At 43.1% G+C, this 27,777-nt stretch overlaps 2 protein-coding genes across 3 annotated transcripts in view; both read left to right on the forward strand.

Moving 5' to 3' along the window:
- The first annotated feature begins 1,079 nt into the window (after positions 1-1,079).
- LOC110525861 (AP-3 complex subunit mu-2) lies at positions 1,080-12,184 on the forward strand. 2 transcript variants are annotated; one of them, XM_021606332.3, is made up of 10 exons: positions 1,089-1,203; positions 1,317-1,415; positions 1,687-1,964; positions 3,289-3,460; positions 3,756-3,893; positions 4,030-4,115; positions 7,432-7,565; positions 9,566-9,773; positions 9,998-10,142; positions 10,867-12,184. In XM_021606332.3, the coding sequence occupies exons 3-10, from the start codon at positions 1,692-1,694 to the stop codon at positions 10,965-10,967; spliced, it is 1,257 nt and encodes a 418-aa protein (XP_021462007.1). In that variant the 5' UTR covers positions 1,089-1,203; positions 1,317-1,415; positions 1,687-1,691; the 3' UTR covers positions 10,968-12,184. The 2 variants fall into 2 exon arrangements, with proteins under 2 accessions (XP_021462006.1, XP_021462007.1); XM_021606331.3 differs by lacking the exon at positions 1,317-1,415 and having other exon boundaries at positions 1,080-1,203.
- A 3,460-nt stretch (positions 12,185-15,644) lies between these two features.
- LOC110525859 (methylcytosine dioxygenase TET3) overlaps positions 15,645-27,777 on the forward strand; it is a 57,075-nt gene continuing 44,942 nt past the window's right edge. Inside the window, exon 1 of the mRNA XM_036980012.2 lies at positions 15,645-16,144. Within this exon, the coding sequence (XP_036835907.2) occupies positions 15,755-16,144 (390 nt within the window). The 5' untranslated portion in view covers positions 15,645-15,754. The remainder of the gene's footprint in view (positions 16,145-27,777) is intronic.

Below are 27,777 nucleotides of genomic sequence, written 5' to 3' on the forward strand. Positions count from 1 at the left end.
TGGCAAAGGAGAAATGCTCACTATAACAGGGATGTAAACAAATTTGTGCACAACATTTGAGAGAAATAAGCTTTTTTGTGTATATGAAACACATGGGATCTTTTATTTCAGCTCATGTAACATGGGACCAACACTTTACATGTTAGGCTCCCGAGTGGTGCAGTGATCTAAGACACTGCATTTCAGTGCAAGAGGCATCACTGCAGTACCTGGTTTGAATCCAGGCTGCATCACATCCGGGCGTGATTGGGAGTCCCATAGGGCGGCGCACAATTGGCCCAGCGTCGTCCGAGTTTGGCGGGGTAGGCCGTCATTGTAAATAAGAATTTGTTCTTAACTGACTTGCCTAGTTAAATAAAAAAAGTTGTGTTTAGATTTTTGTTCAGTATAAGAGTGGATCAGAAGGTAGTCTGTGACTGCAAAAGGTCAGACTGAATGCAAATACATATTTGGCATCCATTTAAAGGATCCATTTGAAGAAAATTGCCAATCACCCCCATAAACGACTATCTACTTGATAAGACATCTTCAATATGAGTGAGTCCATTATCCAATTTATCATATTTACAGACTCACATATGGAAAACAGTACCAAAGGGACCAATTATATTCTGATTTAACAGTAGGCCAATTTATCTCCATTTCACATACAGTATGTAAGTGCCAATGATATAAATTATATACACATGTATATTCAAAAAGCCTACACTTTAAAAAATATATAGATTTTACCCCTCCCATGGGCTATGGGTTTGATAGATTAGACACATGGTGGTTTCAATGTAACCAAGTAAATTATTTTCCATTACATTTTATTCATTGGAAATATATATATTTTGTATCCACAAAATGTATCCACAAAATGAAATCTGATATGATCCGTGGACGATGTCTTGACACAAAATGTCAGACACGACGGTGCCGTTTAGCCAATCAAGGTGCATGTTCAGCCTGTGTTTACTGGACGTTGTCCAATTACAATTGAGTTCCGAGTGGTACTGACAGGCACGAACCTCCGCACTATGGACCAATCGCTATTTGGGAGAGGAGGGCATTCTTGCTTTTTTTCGTCTCCGATTGGTCCTATCTGGTGTCAGATTTATCGTCATTCAGGCCAGCTAACTGAGAACAAGCGACGGCCTTCTCTAATCTTTCATTGAAAAAAGACGAAGGCGAGACGAAAACACAAATAGATTGACACCGGTAAGTAATTACACGTTATGAATATAAGGAATAGCACTAAAATATTGAGCGCAAGCCATGAATAATTCCGTTTTCATCATCGCTGTATGACGGCGCTCGCCTGCTGTCACAAGACAACGGTGAGGAGGGGATGTTGTAAGAATACAGAGGCAGGCCTATCGTCCAGTAAAACACCATATATCACCATCATCTGTAGTCATCTTATTTCACAGGTTCGTGTGCATGCCTACTGATATTACGGCCGTCCACGGCGGAACCCGATAGCACAGCCGAATATTTAATGAAACGGTGTGACCTGTCCTATCCCTTTCTCCACATCACAAGTTACATTGTCACTCATCATATATGTATGTCTATATTGAGAGTACCACAAGCGCTGTGTAACTCAAATGTATATTGTATTCCAACTGCATGGATGGTATAGCTAGAATCGTTTTAGAGTCGCTAGCTAAATATTTGTTATTTTTCTGTCTCACCCTCCAGCCAAAATGATCCACAGCCTGTTCCTCGTGAACTCCTCGGGGGACATTTTCCTGGAGAAGCACTGGAAGAGCGTTGTGAGCCGCTCCGTGTGCGACTACTTTTTCGAGGCGCAAGAGCGCGCTAGCGAGCCAGAGAACGTGCCCCCAGTCATCCCGACCCCACACCACTACCTAATCAGTGTGCTAAGGCACCGCATTTACTTTGTGGCAGTTATCCAGAGCGAGGTGCCGCCGCTCTTTGTCATTGAGTTCTTACACAGGGTGGTTGATACATTCCAGGTTTGTACTTGAACTTGGTATACTTACTTTTCGTCCATTCACTTTCACTTTCACACAGGTTGTTAATCACCTTGGTGCGTTCCTAAATTCACTCTGGAGTGCCAAGTGCGCTCCATGTGCTCAGGGCGTTTGTAAATTCAGAGAGTTGTCAGTTCGTAAATTCAGAGCCTTTTGCTCTCGCACTTTTTTTCAATTTTCGCATAAAATGACATTCCCAACTCTCCCGGTAGCTCAGTACCTGAAGCAAGGATATGCATATTCTTGATACCATTTGAAAGGAAACACTTGTGAAAATGTGAAATTCATGTAGTAGAATATAACACATTAGATTTGGTAAAAGATAATACAAACAAAAAAAAACATTTTTTTTAAATATGTTTTGTTTTTGTTCAATCATCTTTGAAATGCAAGAGAAAGGCCATACATTGGGATAGCATTCTAGGTGTAATTTAGATGTTGTCCACAAGAGTGTGTGTGCAAAAGGTTTTGGGGGGTGGGGTCAAACTGTAGAACCAAGCAGGGTCAAACTGTAGAACCCAGTTCCTACATTTAAATATAAAAATCAATTTTATCTCTGGGACCCTCAGGATGACAAATCAGAGCAAGAATGTAAGTACATTATTTAACTTCAGAGGTGAATGTATCAAACCAGTTGTCATGATAAAAGTGTTTTGCTGTGCACTATCCTCAAACAATAGCATGGTATTTTTTTTTGCTCTTTCTGCCCATATTAAACATGTCTATGTCCCGGAATTAGCTGTTTACAACGTCATTCTAGTCACATTATCGCAAATTGAGCAACAACTGTCCTGGGTTAGGGACACTGATCCCGTAGAGGTTTTAACTGACTAAAGTTAGTTAGCTACTTCCAGACATAAATGAGAGAACACCTCACTCTGAACAGATCTTTCACCCTAGCAGAGCTTGTTAGGCTGTTTTCATGTTATCCAGAGCTTTGGTGACTACCTGTGCTGCTGGCAACAATTTAATTACGCTTTTTGCTGACGTTTACTGACACCGGCCATATATTCAACGGGTGTTGAGCGTTCGTAAATGCATCAGTTATTCTGCGCTCTAGCACACTCAAAAGAGAGTGCTTTGAAATCAGAGTAGATGGCCAGAGGGAATTTACAAATGCACCCTAAGTCTACCTTGCAATGTAATCCAACTGTTTCTTTGAGTTACTGATTGTCTTATTGTTAAGTTAAAGTGTTACTTTTTAAAATGTTGTAATTCATTTAGTGAAAAATCTCTTCTCACTCTTCATTCCCTCAACTGATCCCTCCCTCCCCTGGCCTCTCACTCCCTCCCTCCCTGTTGTCAGGACTACTTTGGGGTGTGCACGGAGGCAGCGATCAAGGACAATGTGGTGGTAGTATATGAGCTACTAGAGGAGATGCTGGACAATGGTTTCCCCCTGGCCACAGAGTCCAATATCCTCAAAGAGCTCATCAAGCCGCCCACCATCCTGCGCACAGTGGTCAACACCATCACAGGTACCTGAAGATGACTAAGTTTGCCTCTGCACAGTCACTATGTCATCACTTTTTCCTGACCATAACAACCTCAACACCCTAGTATTACACAACGCAACTTGACCAGGAAAAACTCTGGCCCCTTAGTCATGACATATGTGTTCATCAATAGTTCTATTTATTTACAGATTATTGGCAGTGGGAGTTGGCTATGATTTGTTTTTAAACTTTGCATCTAGACCCATGTCACTGTACACAACTATCTGAATGTGTGCATCCTGTTTGTGTGTCATTATATTTGACTGTTGTTTTGTAGGCAGTACCAATGTAGGGGAGCAGCTCCCTACTGGCCAGTTGTCCGTGGTGCCATGGCGACGCACTGGAGTGAAGTACACAAACAACGAGGCCTACTTTGATGTAGTGGAGGAGATTGATGCCATAATCGATAAATCAGGTATGGTAGGCATACTGCCCCATCACGCTCTCCTGTAAATCTATCCTGACCCATTAAAAATAACCAACACAGAATTTGACTTTCTGATTGAGTTGTTCTCTCTCTCCATCTCTCTGTTTCTCTCACACACTGTTAGGCTCCACTATCACAGCAGAGATCCAGGGGGTGATTGATGCCTGTGTGAAATTAACAGGCATGCCTGACCTCACTCTCTCGTTCATGGTGAGTCCTCTCTTTCGCTCAGTCTCTCTAGCCCAGGGGCGGGCAGTCATTTTGTCTCGAGGGCCACATCGTGATTACGAAATTCCATATTTTTTTTGGGGGGGGGGGGCAATTTGTTTCCTCAAATGCATTACGGGCCAGAAAAAAATTGCAGTTATTTTAAAATATAGGTTCATGATCATTTTGGCATGCTTTCTATCTGTACTGAGCAAAAAATAGGTAAAAGGCACCATGTAAAGTGTTAGTCCCATGTTTCATGAGCTGCAATAATATATCCCAGAAAATTCCATACGCCCAAAAAGCTTATTTTTCTCAAGTAAAAGGCCACTCTCTAAAATGTGCAGTTCTGTCACCCAACACAATGCCACAGATGTCTCAAGTTTTGAGGGACTATGCAATTGGCATGCTGACTGCAGGAATGACCACCAGAGCTGTTCCCAGATAATTGAATGGTCATTTCTCTACCATAAGCCGCCTCCAACATCATTTTAGAGAATTTGGCAGTACGTCCAAACAACCTCACAACCGCAGACCACGGGTAACCACGCTAGCCCAGGACCTCCACACCCGGCTTCTTCACCTGCGGGATTGTCTGAGACCAGCCACCCGGACAGCTGATGAAACTGAGGAGTATTTCTGTCTGTAAGAAATCAATTTTTGTGGGGAAAAGCTCATTCTGATTAGCTGGGCCTGGCTCCCAAGTGCGTGGGCCTATGCCCTCCCAGTCCTACCCATGGCAGCGCCCCTGCCCAGTCATGTGAAATCCATAGATGAGGGCCTAATGAATTGATTTCAGTTGACTGATTTCCTTATATGAACTGTAACTCAGTGAAATTGTTGCGTTTTTGTTCAGTATAATTTAAGATGTTCAAGAGTGTTTTTAAAAATATTTTTTTACCACAAATAATATTTACATTTGTCTCTACACACCATCATTTTGTATTTGAGATCACATTATTTATGAGGCGACAGAACAGAATGTCACCTTCTTTTTGTAGTGCTATTTTCATACCTGTTATACCATTTTAGAAATGAATGCATTTTGTATCTAGTCCCCATTTTTGAGGATGTCATAAGTATTTGGACAAATTCACTTATTTTTTTAGAACTTTTTGGATGTGTTGGGCCCAATAGAAATGAATGGTAAATTATATGTTGTCATTTTGTAGTCACTTATTGTAAATACGAATATAATATCTTGGGCGCAGTGGTATTGAGGAGTCACTGCAGACCCGGGTTTGACCCCGGGCTGTGTCGAGGCCGGCCACGACCAGGAGACCCATGATGGGGCGCACAATTGGCCCAGCATCATCCGGGTTAGGGGAGGATTTGGCCAGCCGGGATGTCCTTATCGCTAGAGCGCGATGGGAATCCTGTGGCCGGCCCGGGCGCATGCACGCTGACACGGTTGCCAGTTGTACTGTGTTTCCTCTGACACATCGGTGCGGCTGGCTTCTGGGTTAAGTGAGCAGTGTGTCAAGAAGCAGTGCAGCTTGGCAGGGTCGTGTTTCGGAGGACGCATTGGCTCTCGACCTTCACCTCTCCTGAGTCCTTACGGGAGTTGCAGCGATGGGACAAGACTGTAACCACCAATTTGTATGTCAATATAAAAAAAATGTAATTCAAAATTTGATTTAGAATATATTTCTGAACACTTTACATTAATGTTGATGCTACCATGATTATGGATAATTCTGAATTAATCATGTTTAATGATCAGTGGAAAGTACAGATGCACAAAAATACTACATGACAAAATGCTTCCTGAACATCTCATTCCAAAATCATGGACATTAATATTGAGTTGCCCCCCCTTTTGCTGCTATGACAGCCTCCACTCTTCTGGGAAGGCTTTCCACTAAATGCAGGGACTTGCTTCCATTCAGCCACAAAAGCATTAGTGAGGTCGGGCACTGATGTTGAGCGATTAGGCCAGGCTCGCAGTCAGCGTTCCAATTCGATTCGTCTGTCAGACTGCCAGATGGTGAAGCGTGATTCATCACTCCAGAGAACACGTTTCCACTGCTCCAGAGTCCAATGGAGGCAAGCTTTACACCACTCCAGACGATGCTTGGCATTGCGCATGGTGATCTTCGGCTTGTGTGTGGCTGCTCGGAAATGGAAGCCAATTTCATGAAGCTCCCGACAAATAGTTATTGTGCTGGCGTTGCTTCCAGAGGCCGTTTGGATCTCTGTAGTTAGTGTTGCAACTTAGGACAGACCATTTTTATGCGCTTCAGCACTCTGCGGTCCCGTTCTGTGAGCTTTTGTGGCCTACCTCTTCGCAGCTGAGCCGTTGTTGCTCCTAGACTTTCACACTTCACAAAACAGCACACACAGTTGACTGTGGCAGCTCTAGCAGGGCAGTAATTTTAAGAACTGACTTGTTGGAAAGGTGGCATCCTATGACTGTGCCACATTGAATGTCATTGAGCTCTCCAGTAAGGCAATTCTACTGCCAATTGTTGTCTATGGAGATTGCATGGCTGTGTGCTTGATTTCATACTTTTGTGTATATATAGCGTATCATGCCCCTAAAACCTCCTACCATTACCAGCCAATAACAGCAGAGGTTAACATTTTTTTTTTGGGGGGGGGGGGGGGATTTATGCCTCTAACTTTCTCACTCGTAGTTATTCAGGATTTGTTCATGAATATCTGTAGTCATGGTAGCATCCATATTAATGTAGAAGTCAAAATAAATACGCAGAGGAGTGTGAATGTATGTACAGTACCAGTCAAAAGTTTGGGGAGACCTACTCATTCAAGGGTTTTTCTTTATTTTGACTATTTTCTACATTGTAGAATAATAGTGAAGACATCAAAACTATGAAATAACACATGGAATAATGTAGTAACCAAAAAAGTGTTAAACAAATCAAAATAGATTTGAGATTCTTCAAAGTAGCCACCCTTTGCCTTGATGACAGCTTTGCACACTCTTGGCATTCTCTCAACCAGCTTCATGAGAAATGCTTTTCCAACAGTCTTGAAGGAGTTCCCACATATGCTGAGCAATGAGTAGGTGTGTCCAAACTTTTGACTGGTACTATATGTTTATTTTATTTATTAGAATTTTTTTATTATACATTTTTTTTTTACTCAAACCTCCCGCTGAACAGATTGAATGGGCTGGCGAGCCGGATCCTCTGTAGCCAATCGTTTATCTCCAATCCTGTCCCCTGCAAATAGCCGATCACTCTCTGCCTCTCTGTATGACATACTGAAGTTAACTGTGTCAAAATGGTCCTATCGGTTTCTGTCACTCCCACTCTCTTTCTCTCTGTCTTGATACCCCTGTTTGATCCTGTCACAGAACCCTCGTCTGCTGGATGATGTGAGCTTCCACCCGTGTGTGAGGTTCAAGCGCTGGGAAGCGGAGAGGATCCTCTCCTTCATCCCCCCAGATGGAAACTTCCGGCTGCTCTCCTACCACGTCAGCTCCCAGAAGTCAGTAGCTCTGTTCTCCTCTATTCTTCTGCTCTGTTTTCTCAGGCTTTACACTGGCTTTAAAATATTATACCACATACAGTGCCTTAACTAGTATTTGTCCCGTTTCTGATTTTCTCTATTTATGCATTTTTTTTTAATACTGGATGTTATCAGATCTTCAACCAAAAATATGTGGTAATGGTAAATGGAACATAAGTTTACAAATAACAAAACAAAGATACTTATTTAACAAAGTTATGCAAAATCCAATTCCCTTGTGTGAAAAAAGTAATTGCCCCTTACACTCAATAACTGGTTGTGCCACCTTTAGCTGCAATGACTACAACCAAATGCCTCCTGTAGTAGTTGATCAGTCTCACATCGCTGTGGAGGACTTTTGGCCCACTCTTGTCACTGAGTTAACTTCTTTAACTCATTGACATTTGTGGGTTTTCAAGCATGAACTGCTCGTTTCAAGTCCTGCCACATCATCTTAATTGAGATTATGTCTGGACTTTGACTAGGCCATTCCAAAACTTAAAATTTGTTGCTTTTGCACCATTTTCATGTTGACTTGATTGTGTCTTGGATCATTGTCTTTCTGCATGTCCCACACCGATCTCAACAAACCATTTCTGTATGGACCTCGCTTCTAGAATGTCATTGTATGCAGTAGCGCTAAGATTTCCCTTCACTGGAACTAAGGGGCCTAAACCGAACCATGAAAGTCGGCCCCAGACCATTATTCCTCCTCCGCCAAACTTTAGTTGGCACTATGCATTCGAACAGGTAGCGTTCTCCTGGCATCCACCAAATCCAGATTCGTCCATTGGACTGCCAGATGGTGAAGCGTTTCTACTGCTCCCGAGTCCAATAGCGGCGAGCTTTACACCACTCCAACCAACGCTTGGCATTACGCATGATGATCTTATGCTTATGTGCGGCTGCACGGTCATGGAAACTCATTTCATGAAGCTCCTGATGAACAGTTATTGTGCTGCTGTTGCTTCCAGAGGCAATTTGGATCTCGGTAGTGAGTGTTGCAACTGAGGATAGATGATTTTTATGCGTTTCAGTACTTGCCGTTCTCATTCTGTGAGCTTGTGTGCCCTACCACTTCGCGACTGAGCCGTTGTTGCTCCTAGACGTTTCCGCTACACAATAACAGCACTTACAGTTGACCAGGGCAGCTCTAGCAGGGCATGAATTTGTCAAACTGACTTGTTGGAAAGTTGGCATCCTATGACGGTGCCACATTGAACGTTTCTGAGCTCTTCAGTACAGGCCATTCTACTGCCAAAGTTTGTCATGGGACGTTGCATTGCTGTGTGCTCAATTTTATAAACCTGTCAGCATCTGGTGTGGCTGAAATAGCCAAATCCACTCATTTGAAGGGGTGTCCACATAGTCTTGGCCATGTCGTGCATGTGCTTAAGGCATAACACACACGTCTGCTTGCTTCCCATTTTCTGAATGTTGACTTTTTCTTGTCGTTGTCTTAATTTTAGTCTCCACCCATTAAGGTCAGCAAGGTATTTCAAAGTAAATTGACATCGTAGTTGTGACTCGACCCAAAACTCGAGTTGTTGTTAAAGTGTTAGCTAGATGAAGACCCGTGTTTGGTTGAGTGTTTACATGAATTATCAAATTGATGTTTTTATTCACAAAACATCCATTTGACAAAGCATTAGATGTAAGTAGTATAGTTTTTAGGAATGTAGTGCAGTACTGTACGTGTCTTGGTATAGATTGGATCATTATCTCTTGTGGTTTTTGCGATATTTGTCGCCAATGCCAGTATGACCCGGACAGTTTACATTTGTATTTCCACATTTTTAGTAAGAAGTTTCACATTTTTAAAAGTTGTAATAACAAACTGACATCTGAGCAGAAAATGATTCACTTGTTTAATTTAGTCCTAGTCACTGTTACACTTTGTTCAGTGTGCTCTGGGATGTTTTTGTCTCGGTGTCTGTCCTACTTGTGTTATTCTGACACTCTCTGTGTCTGCCCCTCAGTCTGGTGGCCATCCCAGTGTACGTCAAGCACAACATCACGTTCAGGGAGGGTAGTTCTCAGGGCCGCTTTGAGCTGACCCTGGGCCCCAAGCAGACCATGGGGAAGGGAGTAGAGGCTGTTCTGGTCAGCAGCCAGCTGCCCCGCGGAGTTCTCAACACCAACCTCAACCCCACCCAGGGGACATACACCTTCGACCCTGTCACTAAGGTAAGGTGGTGGGGAAGGGAGTGCATGTATGCGTGCGTGTGTGCCGATATGGATTAACCCGACCAGGTGGTGGTGTATGCTGTAAACTTACATAAGGGTCAGTGGTCATACATTCCATGGAATGGTTGATTTCTCCCCCCACCCACCTCTGTGTATTCATAATTATACCCTTCTCCCTATGTGGGGTAATAACATTGTGAGGATATTGTGTTGTCCCTTTGCAGCTCCTGTCGTGGGACGTGGGTAAGATCAACCCTCAGAAACTGCCGAGTCTAAAAGGCTCTATGAGCCTGCAGGCAGGGGCCTCCAAGCCAGACGAGAACCCCACCATCAACATCCAGTTCAAGATCCAACAGTCGGCCCTCTCTGGTAAAACACACACACACACACACACACAGGTAGCTTCGAGGTTAGAGTGTTGGGCCAGTAACCGAAAGGTTGCTGGTTCAAATACTGGAGCTGACAAGGTAAAAAAATAATTTGCTCTGCCCTTGAGCAAGGCACTTAATCCTAATTGCTCCAGGGGGGCTGTACAATGGTGACCCTGGCCGTGACCCCGCAGGTGTCAGTGGAAGTTGGTATATGCAACAACAACAAAAATACATTACACAATTGTGTTTAACAGACTAATATAAGAACCCCCACAAATTATTAGTAGTATACACACACCTTTATCATAATTGGTTATTACACTCTAGAGTAGACGTTGCCACTTAGCAGCTGATTTAGTATCAGTTTACTTGACCCATAATCATTTCAGGGACTAAATAAATATCTAACCCTAGATCAGATCTTATTAATATTCTATCTACTAACTCCATATTACAAAGCATGCTCAGCAGACAATCACATGACATCCACACAGCTCATTCACAGTGACACCTTTTCCCATTAGATGGAAACAAGATACTCAATCTCTATTTAATCTATCTGATCCTCAGAGAGGTTTGTATCTGTTTCCAAAAGGGGTTTACGTGTATCTTACGACCCTTGCAGTGACCAAATCAATGTTTTATGTGACTTTCTGTAGAAATACATTTTGAATAGCAATGTGACACCTTTTCTCCTTTTTAATTTCCTTGTTCTTCTCCAGGACTGAAGGTGAATCGGTTGGATATGTACGGGGAGAAGTACAAGCCATTCAAAGGCATCAAGTACATGACCAAAGCTGGCAAATTCCAGGTCCGGACATAGAGGCTTGAGTCGTCACTCTCTGGCCTCTGCACCACTACTGTACAACAGATAGGAGGTGGTTTCAGATGGGGGGGGGGGGGGGGGGGGGGGTTGTGTGTGGCTATGATGCATTCCCTGTGTAAATGCATTTCAGGATTTATCCTCACAAACTAGAGGCTCTGCTGTCTAACTGAACTACTACAGAATGTGTGACGCGACACACAAAATCCTGTTTTTAATGGAGTTGTTTGCACTGTCAAATGTGTTAGTTATGAGGTTACCAGTCTCAGTGTAGCTACGGCTTTTGTAGCAGGCCTAAGATGGGTATCTCTGTTGTCATTTCTGGTTCTCTTTCCAAGCTCTTTGCTATCCTTTTGAGTTCCTCTTGTGAGTGAGAATGGCAGGCAAACCGGTTTATGTGCTTCCCTCAGATGTGTCACTACAGTCTACTGCTAGTACCCTTTTTCTCGTGCTTCAATCAATTCCTTATCATCAACATTGCCCAGAGTTTCTTCTGGTCAGGTCACATGGCCAGGAAACACTCCTGGTGCTACTTCTATTACATTCCTATGTTATTCCTCGGTCCCCTTGGTATTTTCTACCCTCACTTATTCCGAAACTCCCCCGTTTCCTGAATTTTTCTTCTCAGTCCTCCGAACCATGTTTATGGATTTGTCTGTTTGCCTGTCTGTCATCAACACTGAAGTCAACACATTAGAGTTTGAGAATGTGACATGAAATCCCTTCCCCTGAATTATGCACAACCATATTCATTGTTTTATCATCAGTTAATACTGTATGTGTAACCATGTCCTTCCATATCACATCTAACGGTTGTATTATGCTGGGTGATATGTTACTGCTTTTCTCTCTTTATATCATGTAAGGTGTCATGTTGAGCACTTTGCTGTGGCCTACCTGAAGTTTTGTCCACCTTAATCACTCTTGATTACCTTTTTTTTAAATGATTATTTATTGACCAATGATTGATCAGGGACTGAATCCTGATCCAAGCACAAGCCTATACTGTATAGCCCTATTATATAATGCAGCACAGATGTATCTTTATTACTCTATACTGACTGACGTACTACCGTTTGATGACGATGGGTTGCCCTATCAAGAATGTTTAAAGGTTTGCTTTTGTGTTTGCGGCTTTTGTTTGTGTGTCTGTCAAATGAATTCAAACTTGAGTTTTACAATGGTATGATATTAAAGATTTAAGAATTTATATGATATACCCTGAATTATCGGGTTAATTTTGGTCCTCTCAGTTAGTGGCTACTTGGTAACGACCACAATGTAGTCGGTGTAGATCGATCTGGCCAACTGTTTCTACATGTCTGTAACTTCAAACACATTTCTGTCATGATATCTTGTTATGAGAGGCCATTAATGAAGATGTATGGGAGCTTTTAATGTTTTTGGTTTGATGAACTAAGTGATGAACACACGGTGTGGGTTGTGCTTCTTTTCTATCCCACGTCATGGGTAGGCTACAACGAACATTCCTCTCAATTTATTCGATCTTTGAATTCCACAGATATTCCAAACTTAACAGTTCGACAAATAGCCCACACCAGTTACTATTATGTGGGAAATGACTTCATGGCAAATACCAATTTTCATCATTTTGATTAGGAGGACATAGCCCATCTCATATTTGTTTTCTTACTTTCTAAAAAAGAATCCCATGATTTATAACTAATGTAATTTCATGTTTTAATTTTGAGGGTTTGTGTGTAAAACGTAAAAATGTGTACTGTCTGAGATGAGAATGACGTCATAGGGAGAAGCGTTAACCCGGTTGTTCCACTGTGTGTATCGAACTCCACTCCGTAATTTGCTGATCACTTTAAGCGCTCCACAACGTTTTCTGCTATTATTTTCTTCGTCTTTTAACTCTAACCAGACCTCGGACCTTCAACGAGTCACTAAGTGAAAAACTGTGTAAAAGAATCGCGCATTTTCTCAAAGTTTATTGGCTACGTTTTGTTTTTATTCTGGGAGTTGAGTTGCTTTTTATGTTACTGTTCCACTGCAATTTTTGCATAATTTTTCTCATAATTCACCTTCGAACAACTTTTCAATAATAATATCTAGACGTTTGCTTTGCCTTTGAAGGTGGAGTTTATGCTGTTTTATTTTTATAAACTTTATCTAAGGTATAAAAAAAAATCGAGGGATTTAAAGACCCACCCGTCAAACTTGGTATGTATCCTATCTCTTGAGATATTTCTCTATTTCCTTTCTGTGGCCATCAGCCTTTCCAATAGCCTAACAGCTTGTTGTCGAAATAAATCTGGATGTGTATTCCACCAAATGAAAGTGAGTAGTATCTCATCAGTAAAGCAATTAGTCAAATACACATTGGGCCCACTGATAAACTCCCATTATTTAATGTGTGCGACTTCACACATGCCTTAACAGATTTATGTGTTCTGTTTGACAGATATTGAGGTTTATGTAAATGTATTGATACCATCTAATTGTGTATTGTTTTATCTGATGTTTTTCTCACTTTTTATCCTTTGATCATTGTTCTTGTCTATTTGATCCCGGGAGTGATATTTTAAAAGTCGATTTGAAGTTCTTTCCCCTCCAACCCCTTTAACTGACACTTCAATAAACTATTGACAAAGTGTTTAATACACGAGTTAAACCATCGTTGGTTATAATAATGGGACTGTGTACCAGTCTTGTACAGCGCTGGAGTTTGCCTCCAGTTAAAGCACCCGGTATAAATTGCTGAATAAGCCATGTGCTTATTTGGGAAGTAGGGTAGTGGAGCGCGTGTTGCATTGTGGCAACGTGCCATTGCATCTGATTCTGCACAAGACTTTCACAGGAAAGTAGCCTAATTAATACCCGTTGCCAAATACTGTCTAATTGTGTGGCTAGGCCTATATTAGCGAGCATGTCAGGTCTCATTGGATAGCCTATATTTAGGCTTTTTCTTAACGATTTTTCCATTCCAGCATAATTATTTTTTTGTTGAATATTGGTTTTTGCACACAACCAAACAAGACAAAAATAAACTAATATTTCACCCTGTATTTACGCTCAGTATGCATGGTGAATTTACGCTCACCTGTCCATAGGCACTTCATTTGGCGTCTATATATTTGCATTGATGATGCATAGGCTTCCTAAAAAGGTTGTAGATGTATTTATTTTTTTGGACAACAATAGGGGTCGATGAAGCCTAGGCTTGGATGTAGAAGATTGACACCCAATATGCAGACTTTTAGGTCTCTATCGTTCCTAATAAATGAAGTAAAACTTCATGTGATTGGTTTGTATCAGAGAGCTTGGGACTAAAAGGTTCATTTTGCAAAACGATGATTCTGATATAATTGGCTTTACATTACCGAACCCTCATTGGTTTGAATGGTGTCAGCATTTAAAAAAATATATATTGTATTCTTTTGAACTTAACAACATGAATTGGGTTATTTAAAGTACTATATAGGTAGAGAACATTGAATAAAACAAGGCTATGCCAAAAACACTTTTTAAAATAAAAATGCAGATAGAACCTTAGTCCCAAGTTCTCATAATGACACACTGTTCCGTCTGAATAGTGGTTGTGACTAATGTTGCAATAATAACGACTTTGTAACAATGTTTGGGACGACTGACAACATTGCAAAACTAAAGTAAGAAAGTAACTAGTGGGTTCCCTATCGCAAAAATAAAGTCTTCACCTCATCTGCGGATTTGCACAACTGAAAAGCATCTTCTTCATGTCATTCGAATTCCAGACACGTTGACAATATTAGGGGGCCTGATAATAAGTCGTCAAAGCACGTTCAATTAGAAAGGAGAATTATACATTTCTGAGTGTATCCTATCTTTGTATATGCAAAGTATGAAACAAAATGCTACCGCAGTGATTCAACGTCGGCGTAGGCCTGCTGCCGTGGAGAAACAATTTGGCTACACCGGGTGTATCGACGCAGTTAAAACATTTCAGTTTAATGAGAATGACTGCAGAACAAAGAGCTCGGTCGCGGGCATCAACGAAACTCCCTTTCTCATTCATACAGGACAAACAAAGCCCCCTCCTCGTGGGGAGGGATCGCCATTATAGAACTCGGCATTTTTCTCAATTTGCACGTAGGCCCATATCGACCCATGTGCATTTCATCTGCCTGTGTAAGACTCCCAGACAATATTAAAATAGACTGGCATCCCCAGACCTAGCCATTTCTAATGACAGGTCTAGACTACTAATACCTATCCTGATGTGAGATGTATGTATTTCCCTATAAAGCAGTAATTGATACATTTGTGTGTGTTTGGGGGATGACTGGTGAATTTGTATTCTCATATTTTCTCTGTTTATTGGCCTACATGGAACACACACATTGCTATTGTCCATTGTAAGTAACTGTTCTCTCTTCCATATTTCTCTCCATGCTGTCTATTCCCACTTTCAGATAGCAACCAGGTAGGCTACTGCTGGATTGGCAAGACCAGACCATGTCTCCTCTCACACCTCCTCCCCTGCTGTGGTTATGGCTGACCCCTATCTGTCCCTCTGGGTAGCTGGGAAAGATGCCCTATCCCCAACGACCAATCTCATCCAGCAGGCCAACCAGGAGACTGACAGGACAGGATGGACTAGACTAGCATCTAGAAGTTGTGTTTGTCTCAGCCCTTCTCAGCTCTCACAACAACTACCTTCCCAACTCCAGAACTCTCCCATTAGACTACACTACTCTGTGTTGCTGCTGTTCTGTTTTTATCCCTCATATTGCTACCAGGACTGTGCAGCTAGGCTTTAGGCTGGACTGTCTGTCAGAATGCACAGGGCCAAGGGAGGGCCTGGCCCCCCACCCTTCCAGGACATCTATGAATTCTCCATGGACGGTGACGAGACCGGGGCCCAGATCTTTCTGCGGGGCCCGAGGGTAGCCATGGAGGGCCCAGCGGTGCCCCTGTCCCCTCACTCCGAATATATCCAGACTGAGCACCAGCAAGGCGGTCTCTTCTCTCTCAGGCCCCCCGCCCATGGAGTGCCTCACGCTGGCCCTCAGGGTAAGAAGAGGAGGCGGTGCGGCGTGTGTGCACCCTGTATGCAGAAGGAGAATTGTGGCACCTGCAGCAACTGTATGAACCGTAAGATTGGGAAGCAGATATGTAAGCTGCGTAAATGTGACCAGCTGAAGAAGAAGGGACAAAAGGACAGCGAGGTGAGTGGAAATGAGACTGATTCCCAGTGGCTATTTCTCATAGCTCAGTGTGAGACTGATTCCCAGTGGCTATTTCTCATAGCTCAGTGTGAGACTTATTCCCAGTGGCTATTTCTCATAGCTCAGTGTGAGACTGATTCCCAGTGGCTATTTCTCATAGCTCAGTGTGAGACTGATTCCCAGTGGCTATTTCTCATAGCTCAGTGTGAGACTGATTCCCAGTGGCTATTTCTCATAGCTCAGTGTGAGACTTATTCCCAGTGGCTATTTCTCATAGCTCAGTGTGAGACTCATTCCCAGTGGCTATTTCTCATAGCTCAGTGTGAGACTTATTCCCAGTGGCTATTTCTCATAGCTCAGTGTGAGACTTATTCCCAGTGGCTATTTCTCATAGCTCAGTGTGAGACTGTTTAGAGCTGATTGAGGAAAATTGAAGTTGAAAATGTTTACTAGAAAATGTCTCTCTAAGATATATGGCCCTGAAATGTAAGTGTCATGACCCATATAAGTTTAACAGTTTAAACATGAAAGGGTTTCTAGGTTTAGTTTGTATACAGATAACGACCATATGTGTACATACCACAGCAGAGGAGGATTGTATTTGGGTTCGATAACTGATGAATCACATTTATTTAAAAACAGCTAACTTTTAAAGTGCATGCAGCTGGCTGTCTTAGAAGGTTTTCATCAGACCACCAAAGTCATGACAAGCTGACGTTAAAGCCCCTGTCTGGATCCCCTTGAACATCCTTTAGTTGTCAAATCTGGACATGCATCACCCCAAGGCCTGGTTAAATGAACAGTCCACCCAAATTACACATACAGTACACCTAATCTTGCCTATACCTTAAAGTTTACCTAGGAACAAACAGTGGTGGAGAGAGGGACCCCTGAAGGCGTTCGCATGCTTCCCATCCGAAACAGTTCGGAACAGTTTGTGCATGTATTAACAGTTTGTGATGTTTTTGTTTGTTTTGGTCTTTGGCAAGGGTTTAATCGGCTGTTCGTGCACACAAAATTATTTCATGAGGCAAGTCGAAGTTGGGAGCCGAAGTCTACGCCCCTTCATCGGTCATTGGTCAACAGTAGGGATTCTTCAATGAGGTGTTCGTTGTCATTCAATGATAGCCGACTCGTTCTCATGCACATTTTTTCACTTGAGAAGTACTGTACCAAACATATTAGTTAGATGTAAAATTGCGCGACTAAGATCAACAAAAACATCAAAATTAATGACATATTTCTTGAGTTATCTTAGATTAATTCGAACTGTTTTGGCTACGGCGTCTCAAGATGGACAAACGGTACTATTGCCGCATTTTTCTCATTTTTCAAGCATAGGTTTTTTAAGGGAGTATGGGAGCACACTCGTTCGGTTCGCCTAGCTGATTACGGCTAAGCCCCAGCCGAACCGAAGCATGCAGAAGAAGCCTTTAGTGTGCTCCAAATAGCATGAATGGACTCAGACTAAGTTGTTGAGCAACTAGAAGACCAGTCCTTGCCCCAAACAGACATTGTAAATCCGTTGGGGGAATTATTACTCAGCAGATTTCCAGCCTGTTTAAAAGTAATGGAAACAGGTGAGATATCCACTGAAGTGTGGGTATATGTTCATGTGCGCTATGTACATTCGTGGGTATAGAAAACTTGATATACATGTATTACAGAAGATTTGACTACATTCTATTTTGGTTTGACTGAGGTTTTATGCCAATGTCAGAACTGTCTCCGTTAGCTCTATTTGTGGAATAATTGAGATGAGGGTCGTGTTTGGTTTCTCCTTCCAGTCAACAAACAGCAGCAGTGTAGAATTCCTTCCAGCGCCCTCTGCGTTTTCTCCCCTGACCCCTGAGGCCCCGCACTGACACTCAGGGTGGGGGTTGACCTTAGGGCCAGGGCCGAGGAGGGATAGGGAGGGTGGGGGTTGACCTAAGGTCCAGGGCCACGGAGGGAGGAGGGGAGGCAGGGAGACAGGGACAGTGTGTGCGGTGCGTACACAGGATGGGGCTGAAAGGCAGGAGGACAGGAAGAATGTAAATAAATAGTCAGCAGTGAGGAGGAAGGGAGGAGGGCTCAGGAACAACTCTGAACTGGCTAGGGAAGGCCTTTTTCCCTCTGTGTGTGTGTTTCAGGATGGGGGGATGACTCTGTAGACAGGGACATGGATGACAGTAAGGACATGGTGGCCTGCAGCCTTGGGGACAGAGGGAAAGGTCTGAAGAGGGGGGAACAGGTTCAGTCAATCACAGGACATCTTGGCTTCCCTCCTGGACTGCCCTCCCCTGCTCGGTCACTCTGTCCCCTTTGTTTTCAGACACTCACTGTCCCAATCTGTGATTGGTTACCTAGACCTCACATGTGGTCATAGTTGAATGTGATTGGTTACCTAGACCTCACATGTGGTCATAGTTGAAGATGAGGTTCTTGGAGAGGAGTTGTAAATCCAGACTTTTTAGTAGTCCTGAGTGGGAATAACTTACGTTTATGGATTTATCCTAACTTATTGTCTTGCATTCACTTTTAGTAACTCCATATTCAGGGACTATACCATTTTTATAGCCTAACATTGTAGAAACGTCCAGCTATATCTAACATGATACTCATGTGGACATCTTCTATCTGTCTCAGAGAGGAATACAGAAGCAGCCCAGCTAGTGTTTATGGATTGGATATATGACCTTCCAGAGGTTCTCACTCAGTCCCATTGTTGTTAAAAGTAGAATGTTTATGGCCACCATAGATTATACCAGTGAACTCTAGGGGAACTCTTCCTCTATTCAACCTGCTGTTCAGTAGCTAGGGTCTGAACCATAGTAATAGTAACACTGACATGTAGCTGTCTTTCTGTCTCTTACTGTAGCTGCCTTTTTAGCTTTGTAAACTCAGCAAAAAAAGAAACGTCCTCTCACTGTCAACTGCATTTATTTTCAGCAAACTTAACTTGTGTAAATATTTGTATGAACATAACAAGATTCAACAACTGAGACATAAACGGAACAAGTTCCACAGACATGTGACTAACAGAAATTGAATAATGTGTCCCTGAACAAAGGTGGGGTCAAAATCAAAAGTAACAGTCAGTATCTGGTGTGGCCACCAGCTGCATTAAGTACTGCAGTGCATCTCCTCCTCATGGACTGCACCAGATTTGCCAGTTCTTGCTGTGATATGTTACCCCACTCTTCTATCAAGGCACCTGCAAGTTTCTGGACATTTCCCTCAGTTCAACCTCTCTCAGCCTATTGCGGACAGTCTGAGCGCTGATGGAGGGATTGTGCGTTCCTGGTGTAATTCGGGCAGTTGTTGCCATCCTGTACCTGTCCTGCAGGTGTGATGTACCGATGTACCGATCCTGTGCAGGTGTTGTTACACATGGTCTGCCACTGCGAGGACGATCAGCTGTAGCGCTGTCTTAGGCGTCTCACAGTACAGACATTGCAATTTATTGCCCTGGCCACATCTGCAGTCCTCACGCCTCCTTGCAGCATGCCTAAGGCATGTTTAGGCAGATGAGCAGGGACCCTGGGCATCTTTCATTGGTGTTTCTCAGAGTCAGTTGAAATGCCTCTTTAGTGTCCTAAGTTTTCATAACTGTGACCTAATTGCTTTAAGCTGTTAGTGCCTTAATGACCATTTCACAAGTGCATGTTCATTAATTGTTTATGGTTCATTGAACAAGCATGGGAAACAGTGATGAAACCCTTTACAATGAAGATCTGTGAAGTTATTTGGATTTTTACGAATTATCTTTGAAGACAGGGTCCTGAAAAAGGGATGTTTCTTTTTTTGCTTAGTTTAGGTCTAGTTAAAAGTTAGACAAACAGTATGTACAGACGCGCTCAAATTAGTTTGTACCCTTAAAGCTCATTGAAATAATGCTTATTTCTTCCTGAAAAGTGATGAAATGTAAAGCTATTTTATCATGTATACTTGCATGCCTTTGGTATGTCATAGAATAAAGCAAAGAAGCTGTGAAAAGAGATGAATTATTGCCTATTCAACAAATATATTCTAAAATGGCCTGGACACATTTGTTGGTACCCCTTAGAAAAGATAATAAATATTTGGATTATAGTAATATTTCAAGCTCATTAGTTTATTTAATTAGTATCACACATATCTCCAATCTTGTAAATCAGTCGTTCAGCCTATTTAAAAGGAGAAAGGTAGTCACCGTGCAGTTTGGTATCATTGTGTGCACCACACTGAACATGGACCAGAGAAAGCAAAGGAGGAGATCAGAAAGGAAATCATAGACAAGCATGGTAAAGGTAAAGGCTACAAGACCATCTCCAAGCAGCTTGATATCACTGTGACAACAGTTGCAAATATTATTAGGAAGTTTAAGGTTCATGGAACTGTAGCCAACCTCCCTGGGAGCGGCCACAAAAGGAAAATCAACCCCGGATTGAACAGAAGGAGAGTGCGAATGGTAGAAAAAGAACCAAGGATAACTGCCAAAGAGATACGAGCTGAACTCCAAGGTGAAGGTACGTCAGTTTCTGATCGCACCATCCGTCACTTTTTTGAGCGAAGGTGGCCTCCATGGAAGAAGACCCAGGAGGACTCCCCTTTTGAAAGAAAAACATAAAGCCAGACTGGAATTTGCTAAAATGCTGAGTCAAAACTGGAGCTTTTTGGCAAGTCACATCAGCTCTATGTTCACAGATGGAAAAGATGAAGCTTTCAAAGAAAAGAACACCATACCTACAGTGAAACATGGAGGCTGGGTTCTGTTTTGGGGCTGCTTTGCTGCGCCTGACACAGGGTGCCTTGAATCTGTGCAGAGCACAATGGAATCTCAGGACGATCAAGGCATTCTGGAGTGAAACGTACTGCCCAGTGTCAGAAAACCCTCTCTCTGTCAGTGTGCTCCCTCTCCGGCCTCTAGGTCACCAGGCTGCGCGTTATGGTGCACAGCTGTCACCATCGTAACGTTCACCTGGACTCTATCACTTCCCTGATTACCTTCCCTATATATGTCACTCTCTTTGGTTCCTTCCCCAGGTGTTTCAGTTTCATGTCTGTGTGCTGTTAGTGTTTCATGTTGTGTATTATGTTCCGTTTATTTTATTAAAACACTCACTCCCTGAACTTGCTTCCCGACTCTTAGCGCACAACGTTACGCTCTCAGTTGCAGGTCATGGGTCCTCCAACAGGATAATGACTCAAAACACACAGCTAAAAGCACCCAAGAATGGATAAGAACATAACATTAGACTATTCTGAAGTGGTCTTCTATGAGTCATGATCTGAGTCCTATCAAACATCTATTGAAAGAGCTGAAACTTGGCCCCCGTCAAACCTCAGACAGCTGGAGCGGTTTGCTCAGGAAGAGTGGACCAAACGACCTGTTAACAGGTGCATACGTCTCATTGAGAGCCACAGAAAACATTTGATTGCAGTGATTGCCTCTAAAGCTTGTGCAACAAAATATTAGGTTAATGGTCTCCTAATTTTTGTCCATGCCATTTTCATTTTGTTTTATTATTTACAGTATTATGTTGAATAAAAAAATCAAAAGCAAAGTCTGATTTCTATTCAAAGTCTGATTTCTATTAAATATGGAATAAACAATGGTGGACGCCAAGTACTTTTGTCAGTTTCAAGTTATTTCAGAGAAAATTGTGCATTCTTCATTTTTTTGTGGAGGGGTACCAGCAAATTTGAGCACGTCTGTATATGATATTGATGGTGACTTTCTCATAGAAACAGACCATTGCACCCTGGTAACAGTGTGATTAGAGAGATCAGAGTTCTAGATGATATGTGACTAATAATGACAATCCCCTCACAGAGAAAGAGGGTGGGCGATTGTATGTACGTACATGTATGTGTACATGTGTCTTTGTGTACATGTTTGTTTGCGTACATGTGTGTGTTTGTCTACATGTGTGTTTGTGTACATGTTTGTGTACATGTGTGTTTGTGTACAAATGTGTTTAAGCATTAGACTATAAGGCCATGACAACACAAACTACACGGAACAAAGAAATATAAATGCAAGATGCAATAATTTCAAAGGTTTTACTGAGTTACAGTTCATATGGGGAAATCAGTCAATTGAAATAAATTCATTAGGCCCTAATCTGTGGATTTCACATGACTGGGAATACAGATATGCATCTGTTGGTAACAGATACCATAAAAAAAGGGAGGGGCGTGGATCAGAAAACCAGTCAGTATCTGGTGTGATCACCATTTGCCTCATGCAGAGCAACACATCTCCTTCGCATAGAGTTGATCAGGCTGTTTATTGTGGCCTGTGGAATGTGGTCCCACTCCTCTTCAAGGGCTGTGCGAAGTTGCTGGATATTGACAGGAAGTGGATCACGCTGTCGAACACGTCGATCCATCCCAAACATGCTCAATGGGTGACATGTCTGGTGAGTATGCAGGCCATGGAAGAACTGGGACATTTTCAGCTTCCAGCAATTGCGCACAGATCCTTGCGACATGGGGCTGTGCGTTATCATGCTGAAACATGTGATGATGGTGGTGGATGAATGTAACGACAATGGGCCTCAGGATCTCGTCACGGTATCTCTGTTCATTTAAATTGCCATTGATAAAATACAATTGTGTTTGTTGTTCGTAGCTTATGCCTGCCTATACCATAACCCCACCGCCACCATGGGGCACTCTGTTCACAACGTTGACATCAGCAAACCGCTCGCCCACATGAAGCCATACACGCTGTCTGCCATCAGCAAAGTTGAAACCGGGATTCATCCGTAAAGAGCACACTTCTCCAGTGTGCCAGTGGCCATCGACGGTGAGTATTTTCCCACTGAAGTCAGTTTCAGCACCGAACTGCAGTCAGGTCAAGATCCTGGTGAGGATGACGAGCACGCAGATGAGCTTCCCTGAGATGGTTTCTCACAGTCTGTGCAGAAATTCTTCGGTTGTGCAATCCTATAGTTTCATCAGCTGTCCGGGTGTCTGGTCTTAGACGATCGTGCACGTTAAGAAGCCGGATGTGGAGGTCCCTGTCTGGCGAGGTTACACGTGGTCTGCGGTTCTGAGACTGGTTAGACGTACTACCAAATTCCTTATAATAACGTTGGGTTGGCTTATGGTAGAGAAATGAACATTCAATTCTCTGAAACCAGCTCTGGTGGACATTCCTGCAATCTGCATGTTAATTGGACACTCCCTCAACTTGAGACATCTGTGTCATTGTGTGTCAAAACTGCACATTTTAGAGTGGCCTTTTATTGTCCACAGCACAAAGTGCACCTGTGTAATGATGATGCTGTTTAATCAGCTTCTTGATATGCCACACCTGTCAGGTGTATGGATTATCTTGGTAAAGGAGAAATGCTCACTAATAGGCATGTAAACAAGTTTGTGCACAACATTTTAGAGAAATAGGCTTTTTGTGTGCATGGACAATTTGTGAGATCTTTTATATCAGCTCATGAAACATGGGACCAACACTTTACATGATGTGTATACAGTTGAAGTCAGAGGTTTACATGCACTTAGGTTGGAGTCATTAAAACTCATTTTTCAACCACTCCACAAATTTCTTGTTAACAAACTGTAGTTTTGGCAAGTCGGTTAGGACATCTACTTTGTGCATGACACAAGTCATTTTTCCAACAATAGTTTACAGACAGATTATTTCACTTATAATTCACTGTATCACAATTCCAGTGGGTCAGACGTTTACATATACTAAGTTGACTGCCTTTAAACAGTATGGAAACTTCCAGAAAATTATGTAATGTCTTTAGAAGCTTCTGATAGGCTAATTGACATAATTTGAGTCAATTGGAGGTGTACGTGTGGATGTATTTCAAAGCCTACCTTCAAACTCAATGCCTATTTGCTTGACATCATGGGAAAAACAAAGGAAATCAGCCAAGACCTCAGAAAAAGAATTGGAGACCTCCACAAGGGACCACGCAGCCATCATACCGCTCAGGAAGGAGACGCGTTCTGTTTCCTAGAGATACTTTGGTGCGAAAAGTGCAAATCAATCTCAGAACAACAGCAAAGGACCTTGTGAAGATGTTTGAGGAAACAGGTACAAAAGTATCTATATCCACAGTAATACGAGTTCAATATTGACATAACCTGAAAGGCCGCTCAGCAAGGAAGAAGCCACTGCTCCAAAACCGCCATAAAAATGCCAGACAATGGTTTGCAACTGCACATGGGGACAAAGACTGTACTTTTTGGAGAAATGTCCAATGGTCTGATGAAACAAAAATAGAACTGTTTTGCCATAATGACCATCGTTATGTTTGGAGGAAAAAGGGGGAGGCTTGCAAGCCGAAGAACACCATCCCAACCGTGAAGCACGGGGGTGGCAGCATCATGTTGTGGGGGTACTTTGCTGCAGGAGGGACTGGTTCACTTCATAAAATAGATGGCATCATGAGGAGGACAATGATGTGGATATATTGAAGCAACATCTCAAGACATCAGTCAGGAAGTTAAAGCTTGGTCGCAAATGGGTCTTCCAAATGGACAATGACCCCAAGCATACCTCCAAAGTTGTGGCAAAATGGCTTAAGGACAACAAAGTCGAGGTATTGGAGTGGCCATCACAAAGCCCTGACCTCAATCTCATATACATTTTCTGGGCAGAACTGTAAAAGCGTGTGTGAGCAAGGAGGCCTACAAACCTGACTCAGTTACACCAGCTCTGTCAGGAAGAATGGGCCAAAATTTACCCAACTTATTGTGGGAAGCTTGTGGAAGGCTACCTGAAATGTTTGACCCAAGTTAAACAATTTAAAGGCAATGCTACCAAATACTAATTGAGTGTATGTAAACTTCTGACCCACTGGGAATGTGATGAAAGAAACAAAAGCTAAAATAAATAATTCTCTCTACTATTATTCTGACATTTCACATTCTTAAAATAAAGTGGTAATCCTAACTGACCTAAAACAGGGGCTTTTTACTAGGACTAATTGTCAGGAATTGTGAAAAACTGAGTTTAAATGTTTTTGGCTAAGGTGTATGTAAACTTCCAACTTCAACTGTATTTACAGTGTAAGATTGTATTGGTTAGGCCAGCAGTAAGTAGGATAGACAGAGAGAGGAAGCTGTAGCTGTGCTCTTTAGGTGAACTATATTGAGCAGAGGTTGAACATCTCCCTCTCCTCACATCCCCCTCTCCTCTTCTGTCCTCTCTGGCCCCTGTGTAGGTCCACCAGCTGTGTCCCCATTGCCTTGGCAACCACATCCCATCATCTCCATCTATTATTCTCCTCTCCAGACACGAGGTCTGACCACACATCTCGTGGTGTTTACACCTCTATTGCCTTAGTCACAGGAGGCCAGGCTTATAATTTGGAAGGAAGGCCACGCAAGACTAGTATAGCCTATGTACATTACTCTTAAAGATGCATATGGTGTTTATATGTCTACTGCCACTTTTATTTAACCCGAGGCTAAATAAGCCACATAGGTAATTTAGAGAGGACATGAGGAGTGGAGAGAACAGGACAAGGACATCACAGGACAGGAGAGGACAGGAGTGGAGAAGGACAGGACAGGAGAGTAGAGGACAGGAGGGGAGAAGGACAGAAGAGTAGAGGACAGGAGGGGAGAAGGACAGGAGAGTAGAGGACAGGAGGGGAGAAGGACAGGAGAGTAGAGGACAGGAGGGGAGAAGGACAGGAGAGGAGAAGGACAGGAGAGTAGAGGACAGGGGGGGAGAAGGACAGGAGAGTAGAGGACAGGAGAGTAGAGGACAGGAGAGTAGAGAACAGGAGAGTAGAGGACAGGAGAGTAGAGGACAGAGGGGAGAAGGACAGGAGAGGACAGAGGGGACGGCTGTGGGAAGTCAGAGTGTTAGTTAATTAATACTGTTAATAGTGTTGTAATTACAGCCGGCCACCTCTTTCCACTCCTCCCCCTGTGAGTTGCTGATTTTTACAACTCATTGTTAAAGTGGTTGTAATTAGTCTCCCTCCCCCTGATTCTTGTCCTAGTCTAGAGGGATGTGGGAGTGGGAGTGGGTTGTCACAGGTCTGGGTGAGTGAGGAGGATATTGGAGGGTTGCCGGGTTGGTAGCCCGGTTACACCAGACTGAACACCACTCATTCTTGCTTCACTTGTTCAATTTGTTGTAACCAAAGTTGTAAGGGAGATGGTGACGTCCTGGTTACCAGAACAGTTATCTGTGAGGGAGACTGACATACAGAGTACGTGGGAATTAGCTGAGATTGAGTTGGGGGAGGTTATTTATACAACAGGATTACAGTAATGTCATTGAGCAGATGGGATTTTGTGTGTGTGTGTGCGTGTGTGTATGCTAGCACTGACTTTGCTAATAGCACATTTATTCATGGAAAATATATCTACTATGACTGAGATGTGGTTCTCCCACTTAGCTATTGTGAGATGAATACACTAACTCGCTCTGGATAAAAGCGTCTGCTAAATGACTCAAACGTGTGTGTGTGTGTGTGTGTGCCTGCGTGCGTGCGTGTGTGTGTGTGTGAGAGAGAGTGTGTGTGTGTGTGAGAGAGAGAGAGAGAAAATGGGGAGGGCTGTCTGGGGAGGCCAGGTGCAGTGTAATCAGATCAGTCAGTGCTGACTATGAGATGAGTTGGAGATATATACTACACTACCCAAGGCAGAGTAGTCCACAAACGTCCGGCGTTAGAGTCGCGTGTCTGAGTCGAGGCTAACAGACTTTAGCTCAGATATTTGTATCACTCATGTTGGAGCGGTAATTTAGGCGTGCCACACAACGGAACCACGGCACGCCGGCAGGTACAATGACGTTGCTCGGTCGCCACCCATAACACAAACACGCTGCGCAGCCGCTCTTGCTGTACCGCTCTTGCTGTACCGCTTACTATAAACACACCCCTTTATGCACACACATTCACACACACACACACACACACACACACACACACACACACACACACACACACACACACACACACACACACACACATACACACACTCTGAGTGACGTCAGAGCAGGGAATTTCCATGCCAGCCATATAAGAGGCTGAGGCTCAGAAAGGCATCACAAACGCTGTATCACTGACTGGTTGCTTGCTTTACTACCACTCTCTCTCTCTGTCGTTCTCTCTCTCTCTCTGTCGTTCTCTCTCTCTCTGTCATTCTCTCTCTCTCTGTCGTTCTCTCTCTCTCTGTCATTCTCTCTCTCTCTGTTGTTCTCTCTCTCTGTCGTTCTCTCTCTCTGTCGTTCTCTCTCTCTCTCTGTCGTTCTCTCTCTCTCTCTGTCGTTCTCTCTCTCTCTCTGTCGTTCTCTCTCTCTGTCGTTCTCTCTCTCTCTGTCTTTCTCTCTCTCTCTGTCTCTCTCTCTCTCTCTGTCGTTCTCTCTCTCTGTCGTTCTCTCTCTCTCTGTCATTCTCTCTCTCTCTGTCATTCTCTCCCTCTCTGTCGTTCTCTCTCTCTCTGTCGTTCTCTCTCTCTCTCTGTCATTCTCTCTCTCTCTGTCGTTCTCTCTCTCTCTCTGTCATTCTCTCTCTCTCTGTCATTCTCTCCCTCTCTGTCGTTCTCTCTCTGTCTTTCTCTCTCTCTCTCTGTCTTTCTCTCTCTCTCTGTCGTTCTCTCTCCCTCTTTGTCGTTCTCTCTCTCTCTGTCGTTCTCTCCCTCTCTGTCGTTCTCTCTCTCTGTCGTTCTCTCTC

Source organism: Oncorhynchus mykiss, chromosome 6, assembly GCF_057628025.1.
Source record: "Oncorhynchus mykiss isolate SJ-2025 chromosome 6, ASM5762802v1, whole genome shotgun sequence".
NCBI classification, from domain to species: domain Eukaryota; kingdom Metazoa; phylum Chordata; class Actinopteri; order Salmoniformes; family Salmonidae; genus Oncorhynchus; species Oncorhynchus mykiss.

Bases quoted from the DNA above. Each gene is read 5' to 3' on its own strand.
- LOC110525861 (XM_021606331.3), top strand. From the start codon at position 1,692: ATGATCCACAGCCTGTTCCTCGTGAACTCCTCGGGGGACATTTTCCTG. The intron at 4,116-7,431 runs GTGAGTCCTCTC...ATCCTGTCACAG, and splicing joins ACCTCACTCTCTCGTTCATG to AACCCTCGTCTGCTGGATGA. The intron at 9,774-9,997 runs GTAAGGTGGTGG...GTCCCTTTGCAG, and splicing joins CCTTCGACCCTGTCACTAAG to CTCCTGTCGTGGGACGTGGG.